General features: G+C 48.6%; 1 protein-coding gene across 1 annotated transcript in view; it reads right to left on the reverse strand.

Moving 5' to 3' along the window:
* Window positions 1-8,389, reverse strand: part of FBXW9 (F-box and WD repeat domain containing 9) — a 19,657-nt gene that overhangs the window by 5,151 nt on the left and 6,117 nt on the right. Inside the window, exon 3 of the mRNA XM_015415828.1 lies at window positions 4,288-4,427. Coding sequence (XP_015271314.1) covers window positions 4,288-4,427 — 140 coding nt within the window. The remainder of the gene's footprint in view (window positions 1-4,287; window positions 4,428-8,389) is intronic.

Consider the following 8,389-nt stretch of genomic DNA (forward strand, 5'->3'; position numbering starts at 1 on the left):
CATGCAGTGATGCATACATCTGCACAGTTCATTTTGAATGCAGTATCTGGAATAACTGAGCAAAGAACTCAGGGTGTTAAGCAGCAAGGAAAGGAGTCATGGGTGCAGTATAGGCAAGAGCAGAAAGAGCTCTGCAGGACACAGCTGAATCTTCGACAGTTGCTAACCGGAAAACTTTTATTTTCTTTTTATTTTATTTATTTATTTATTGTTCGATTTATATCCCGCCCTCCCCAGAACGGGCTCAGAGCGGCTAACAATTAGGGCACAAAGCCAAGATTAAAACAGGGCACGAAGCCATGATTAAAACACTAAAAACAATAAAACAATCCACTAATACATAAAGTGCAGGTGCTCTAGATGTCGCTACAGTCTTCTAGGTGTCACTTCAATCCTCAATTCCAAGATGGGTTCTGGCAAAATAAGCCCAGAACAACAGCGTAAGTTCCGTAACAACACTGCCATCCAATCTTTGTCCCAGGGCCGTCTTGCACCTCGGTGGTACTCACACCATTTATGGTGGCGGTGCGATGGTGGTACAGTGGCAGCAGCGGCTCCTACTCAAAAGCCTGGCGGAAGAGCTCCATCTTGCACGCCATGCGGAACTGCGCAAGGTCCCACAGGGCCCGGATCTCCTCCGGGAACTCATTCCACCAGGTAGGAGCCGCCACCAAAAAGGCCCTGGCCCTGGTCGCAGCGAATTTGATATCTCTGGGGTCTGGGGTCACCAAAAGATGTTGGGCCCCCAACCGTAGTGCCCTTGGGGGAACATATGGGGAAAGGTGGTCCCTTAGATTTGCCAGACCCTGGCCATGTAGGGCTTTAAAGGTAAGACCCAGCACTTTGAAGCAGATCCGTACGCTATTGGCAGCCAGTGCAGTGCTTTCAGCACAGGCCGGATATGGTCCCCCCTAGAGAGACCCATCAACAGCCTGGCTGCCGCATTCTGCACTAGCTGCAGCTTCCAGATTAGCGACAAAGACAGCCCCATGTAGAGAGTGTTACAGTAGTCCAACCTCGAGGTGACCGTCGTATGGATCACTGTGGCCAGGTCTTCGCGGTCAAGGAAGGGGACCAACTGCTGTGCCAGCCGAAGATGGTAGAAGGCCGACTTGGCAGTGGCTGCTACCTAGGCCTCCATCGTTAAAGAGGAGTCCAGGAGCACACCCAAACTCCTAACCCCCAAGACTGGCACCAGAGGTGCCCCATCAACGGTCAGGACGGAGAGGGAGCCCCAACCCCGAACCAACCCAAGCCCAGGACCTCCGTCTTCGCCGGGTTTAGTTTCAGCCGACTCAGTCTGAGCAAACCAGCCACAGCTTGCAATGCCCGATGAAGGTCATCTGGGTCAGAGTTTGACCAGCCGCCCAGCATCAGATAGAGCTGGGTGTCATCCTCATATTGATGACACCCAAGCCCATAACTCCAGGCAATCTGGGCAAGGGGGCGCATGTAGATGTTAAACAACATCGGGGACAGCACCGCCCCCTGAGGCACCCCACAATCAAGAGGGCGCCTCTGGGACCGCTGATCCCCTATCACCCCCCTTTGTCCCCGGCCTTGAAGAAAAGAGGCAAACCACTGTAGGGCAAGCCCCTGAATCCTGTCAGCGAGGTGGTGGGTCAGCAACTGGTGGTTCGCCATATCAAATGTGGCCAACAGATCTAACAACAACAGTGCTGCCACACCATCTCAATCCAGATGCATTCGGAAGTTGTCAGTCAGGGCAACCAACGCCGCCTCCGCCCCGTGACCTGGGCGAAAGCTGGAATGGAAAGGATCTAGGACTGAAGCATCCTCCAGAAAGCCCTGTAGCTGTATCGCCACCGCCCTCTCGATAAGTTTGCCCAAATAGGGCAAATTGGACACCGGCCGATAGTTGGCCAATTCAGCCAGGTCCAGAGATGGTTTTTTCAAGAGAGGGCGGACCATCACTTCCTTGAGTGCTCCGGGGAACCACCCCTCTGAAAGGGACGTTGATAATCTCCCGCAAAGCAACTCGAAGCCCATCGTGGCCTGCCTTAATAAGCCAGGATGAGCACGGATCAAGGTTGCACATGGTTGGACGTACAGATACGAGCAATCTGTCAACTTTGTCCAGGCTGAGTAGGCCGAAACGCTCTAAACCCGAAGCCGAAGACGTGCAAGGGGCCTCGAGTTCGCTCACTGTTTCAATTGTGGTGGGGAGGTCATGGCGGAGCACCATGACTTTATCTACAAAATAGCTTGCAAATGCCTCACAGCCAATGTCCAATTCCCTAACGTTTTGCCTGCCCTGTGGCAGAGCTGTCAAAGACCGGATCGTTCTAAACAATTGGGCTGGGCATGAGCTCGCAGATGCAATCTCGGCTGCATAGAACTCCCTCTTTGCGGCCTTGACTGCCATCTCATAGGATCTCATAAGCGTCCTATAAGATGCTCTTGACGCCTCGTCACGAGCACGACACCACCGTCTCTCTAGCCATCTCAGTTCTTGCTTCAGATGCCGCAACTCCTGGGTATACCAGGGTGCTCGCCGAGTGCGAAGAGGGCACCTGGGAGCGATCTCGTCAATGGCTGTGGAGAGCCGACCATGCCAGTCCTCCACCAGCTCATCCAACGAGCCGCCAGGGGGCCTCGGATCCCACAGGGCCATCTGGAACCACACAGGGTCCATTTGGCTCCATGGGCAAGCAAAAATCCACTCGCCGCCTACACAGGGTTGGGGTGGGACATTCAGGTGGGCCTTCAGTCCCTGGTGGTCCGACCATGGCACTGCATCCGCAGTGATCCGGTCCACCATCACCCCCACCACGAAGATCATATCAAGCATGTGACCGGCCCGATGCGTGGGAGGCGATACAAGTTGAGAGAGTCCCAGCGCCGCCATGGACGACACTAGGTCCGTAGCCCAGCTGAAGGTCGCGTCCTCGGCATGGACGCTGAAATCCCCCAACACAATAAGCCTTGGGTGCTCCAACGCCCAGCCTGATATGGCCTCCAGCATGGACGGCAAGCTATTGGCCGGTGCGGTAGGCGGTCGATACACTAGCCAAATCGCCAAACTCTCCTCAGCCTCCAGCATCAAGCTGACACATTCCACGCCCGCGATCTCCACGGACGGAGGCGCCCGGAAGGAGTAAGCCTCCCAAATGAAAATCGCCACTCCCCCCCCCCCCCCCTCACCCCCCACGATTGGTGGAGGACCGAGAAACCCGGTGGGGCAAGCTGGGTAAGAGCTACCGTCTCCCCATGCCGCACCCAGCTCTCGGTCACGCACGCCAGGTCTGCCTGTTGTTCCATCACAAAATCCCAAAGGATTGTGGTCTTGTTGTTAATGGACCTGACGTTGGACAGCACCAATGACGGAGCGGGGTTTTCACTCCTGGCCCCACTGCCGGCCACCCTTGGGATGGGGCGTAGGCTGGAAGGGTGCTAAGCCATTCTGTTTCTCCACGTCCTTCCCTTACTTTTCAAACTGACTGCAGCAAGCTCAAAGTCTGGCAGTTTTTTAAAGGCAGTCACTGCACCCTGCTCACCATCAGTGTTCCCTCTAAGCTGAGTTAGTGTGAGCTAGCTCACAGTTTTTTAGCTTCCAGCTCACAAATTTTTGTCTTAGCTCAGGAAGGATGGCTCCAGCGCAAAGTAATTGATGCAGTAGCCAAACCGCTTGCTCACAGCTTTAATGCCGGTAGCTCACAAAGTAGAATTTTTGTTCACAAGATCCCACAGCTTAGAGGGAACATTGCTCACCATGTAGAACAACACATCTTAAAGGTGAGAGCATCAGCCCTCTATTCCAAAAGAAATTGAATGGTCCTATGGCAAGTCCGATCTCGTCAGATCCCAGAAGCTAAGCAGGGCTGACCCTGGGAAGTACTTGGATGGAAGACCTCCAAGGAATACCAGGGCCAGGACACAGAGGCAGGCAATAGCAGGCAAAAGCCACCTCTCGGAAACGTCCAAGCCCGACTAGGGGTCGCCGGAAGTCAACCATGACTTCCAGGCACATAAAAAAAATACAAAAAGAAGGAAGGAAGGAAGGAAGGAAGGAAGGAAGGAAGGAAGGAAGGAAGGAAGGAAGGAAGGAAGGAAACACAGTGGGTTAGAACAAGAATCTCTACTGTCAGTCTGACTGGTTTAATTCTGGAAAAAAGGCCCCTTCCATGCAAATTACCACAGAGATATTTTCACAAACCCAAAGGCAGCAGCATTCAGGCTCTTGACTGGCCACATACTCATGGAAGGACATATGTCAAAAAGTAATATTGCACTACTACAGCAGCACAGAAATTTAGCAGCTTTTACCTGAAGGAGGAGGACAGAGTCAACTGAAGCAAAGTGCCCATCAGCTAGCGAAAAGTACTCTGTATTCTTGCCATCCTCTGCCCATTGCTGGAGATGTTCCTCTAGTTCAATGCAAGCAGCTGGCCAGTTAAAGTCATCATCTACAGAGACATGGATGGGGCATAAAGGAATCCATATTTTCCTTTAGGCTATGCAGGACAATCTCAAGCAATGCAAGCAAATTTTGTTTATAGTGGTTATGCACAAGTATTCTCAGAGTATACAGTAGATATGCACAAGTATTCTCAAAGCCATTTACAAAGAAAAAAAGTAACACAACTGATCTATCTAGTTTCCTAAAATGACAGGAACATGTCTTAGATAAGGTTGTTATATAAGTGGAGTGATTTAATAGCCCTGAGGAGCTTCCATTCCCGCTTAATTAGCATGAAAACATCCAATATACACGGTGGTTCTTTTGCAAAAAAAAAAAAAAATCCTATGAAAAATCTATAAAAGTCAGAGGACAGCCTAAATTACAGTAAATCATCAGAGATGATAATAAAACTAGACTACAGTAAATCATCAGAGATGATAATAAAAGGATTTGGATGCCTCAGTGAAACAGCCCACAGACTTGAACATGATGAAGAAAAAGAATGAGAAGAAATGAGGAGGAATTCAGACATTTGTTCTCCATTAAAACCAGACAAGCAGCTGCGTACAGATAACAACCTACCAACAAAAGAATTAGTAAGTGATCTTTCTAATTTTTTTCTCTCCTAACAAATACAAAGCTCTGGACTCGGACAGTGAGCCAACTATCCATAAATTGTCACCTCTTTAAAGCTGATGAACTTATAAGGGAGACTAGATTAGCAGACTCACAACCACCTTGTTCAGCTTCCTCAGAGATGAAAGACAATTCCTTAGAGAGTGGGTGGCATGAGCAAGACCCACTAAGAAATTTTCTGCCTAAGTTCATCGGAGACCACTGCCTTCTTACTGACGAAACTGTTGCGGCTAATTTTAAGCAATTAAATAGCACTGCTAATAAACTTGACCACCTTAGGCAAAACTTCAATGCCTCAATTCCAGAGAACTTGAACCCCTTCCCCCACCACCACCACACAAGGGAGAGAAGCTTTAATTGTACCAAAAATAAATAACAAACCTCCTGGCTCAAGAACACAGGACATGCAGCTTCCCACTGACAGGGGAACAAACAGTGAAGAAGCCAGAAAGCTGGGTCACAGATTGCAAAACCATCAAATTGCATTATTTATTAAACATAATTTTGTGAACCGGGGGCGTTGGATAAATAAAAGATCAATTCTCTACTCCCTGAGCCAACTTCTGCATATAGAAATTTGTCATATTGACCTTGAGAGAGTTGAAAGACTCCCAAACACACCTTCTGGGAGGAGAGTTCTCCTAACTTTCAGCCAGCCAATAATTCCCTCAGTGCTTTTTTATCCGCCTTTAAAATCTTTACAACCAGAGCCTTCATAGATGAAGCTGTTCGGACGTTAATTCCAGGGACTACAAGTAGGAAAGCTCCCACTTATGGCCTTGAATCTAGAGCTCTTCTTAACACAACTGGCAATGACCCAAGCTTACTCCAGAATGCGGACAAATGATTGCATTATCAGCATGTGCAAGATCAAGGTGCCAGATAAAATAGAACAGCTGCATCCTGCAAACTCTCCAAAAACATCTCCTTTGGGGGAACAAACAAACATTTCTTCTACATTGGAGAAACTGAAGAACTCACTCCAGCTCCTTCATACTTCAGTTGAGCCTCTTAATTTATTTCTCCCTGTGAGACGACCGTCCAACTATAAGCCAAAGACTTGAGCCTATAGCCTGATTTGATCTTCCCTGTGACCAACATTGACAACAGTTCCCAGCTCTCTTATGACCTTGGTAAGTCGATATTCATTTCCACCCCATCAAAGGTGCTAACTCCAACTTTACTGCCTATAAAGTTAATGCATCAAAGGGTTGGCAGCAGAACATCTCAAGTAAAGACTAGTAAACCCTCACAGGAGCCTCCTATTATACAAAGCAAAGACCAAAGAATCTCTACGGAAGTCCCAGAAGGACAGCTGAGTCCTGAAAGCTCTGGCATAGTGGAGTGTGAGAGTAAATCAAAGGCTGGGAGGAAAGCAAAGAGCAAGAAGCTCAGGGAGATGTTGGAGAGATTTTCTGCAATATGTCAGGAAGAATATGTCAACAAGATGCATCGGATCTATCACAGTTCATCTGAAGAAACATGTAAAGAATTGGAATTCTTAGTGAACTAATAATGGATTTGCCGGCAAGCTTCCTGGGTATCCATTTCCAGCCTTGGAGAGGTGGTTGGGGAGCCCAGTGGGGGTTTCTACCTCCTCCAGGGTCCACCCAGTGCAGCCTAGACACACCACACGCCTAATGACATCTTACATGCAGCTGCTGGTACCATCGCCGAGCAACCGCGGCCTCTCCACTGACTCCCTTGTTCGACTGCGAATGTGGAAGACCTGCCGAGTGGGAACCAGGAGATCGAGGAGTGGGGCCTATAAAAAACAAGGACTAAGAAAAGAACCCTTACCAGCAAGACAGCGGGGAGGAAATAAGAGGGCTCAGAAGGCACGAAGGTGCGGACGTTCCCCTCGCTTCATGAGAAACTGGGCTAAAGAAAATTATTGGACTACAGCTATTTGGCTATTCCATAGTGAGACTCCATCTATAGGCTGCCAAAGTATGTTATTGCTGCTAACCTAGGAGGACTGTTGTAAATTAAATAACTTAGATGGGGTGTTTAGTAAGATAGGTGTAATCTTAATCAACTGGGGAATTAATTTAAATACATTAATCTTAAACTAATGAATTAAAATAACTTAAGTTAAACTGGTTCTTTTAAAAAAATTATTTTCCTCTGATTGAGAAGCAGTTGTCAGGTCATTAATCATCCTGCTAAGTTGATAATAGAAAGAATTTGTTGATTGCTGATTACCGAACTGATTTCCTGCATTGCGCAGGGGGTTGGACTAGATGACCCTGGAGGTCCCTTCCAACGCTATGATTCTGTGATTTGCTGTCTATGATTAGATTAAAGTAGGGCTTGCAAATTAATTAGATAGATTTAACACTGACCATTATTAAATTTAATGGTCAGTGATTGGATATTATAGTCAATCAAACTGGATTATTAGATCAAATTGGTGGATTATAGGTAAAAAGAGAGCGATTTAGAGGGTCTCAGAGGAAAAAAATGGAGCTAGCCTAGGGCACAGCAACTTATGTGGAATCTGTTAATTAGCTGCCAGGAGCTATATATACTGGTCATCCACATCTTAATCAGTCTTGCTGGTTGGTCTATGGCACCCGCAAAGACCATCACTAAGGGATGATGACTGGACTTGGGATCCCAGTGCTCCCGGGGAGTGGGACCAGGCATAAATGTAAGGGAAGGAGGCAGAGAAGTAGAGTAGCTCAGCCCCTTTCAGCCTGCGTCCCGTCCCGAAGGTTGCAGGTAGTGGGGCTAGGTTGAATAACCCCCCTCCGACATTGGTGTTGTACAACGCCAGGTCTATAAACAATAAGACTATGGTCCTTCAGGAATTTCTGCTTGAGCAGAATGTAGACCTGGGTGCAAGATGGGGAGACAGTAGCTCTCCCCCAGCTGGCTCCTCCTGGGTTCTCGGTCCTTCACCAATCGCGGACTAGGGGGCAGGGGGGAAGAGTGGCTCTATTCATTCAGGAGGCTTACTCCTTCAGGATGCTCCCACCACCGAAGATCACGGGGACTGAGTGTACTGGTCTGCTGTGGGAAGCCGGGGAGAGTTTGGCTATTTGGCTGGTGTACTGTCCACCCAACGCACCAGCCAATAACCTGCCATCCCTGATGGAGGCTGTGTCGGGCTGGGCATTGGAACACCCTAGACTGATTGTCATGGGTGATTTCAATGTCCATGCTGACGATTTGGCCTCCAGTCAGGCGATGGACCTAGTGTCATCCATGGTAATACTGGGACTCTTCCAATATGTAACGACTCCCACACACTGGACACACGCTCTATCTGATCTTTGTGGCAGGGGTCGGACCACCATGCCCTGAAGGCCTGTCTGAATGTTTCAT

This window comes from Gekko japonicus, unplaced genomic scaffold (assembly GCF_001447785.1).
Source record: "Gekko japonicus isolate JY-2015 unplaced genomic scaffold, Gekko_japonicus_V1.1 scaffold46, whole genome shotgun sequence".
NCBI lineage: Eukaryota > Metazoa > Chordata > Lepidosauria > Squamata > Gekkonidae > Gekko > Gekko japonicus.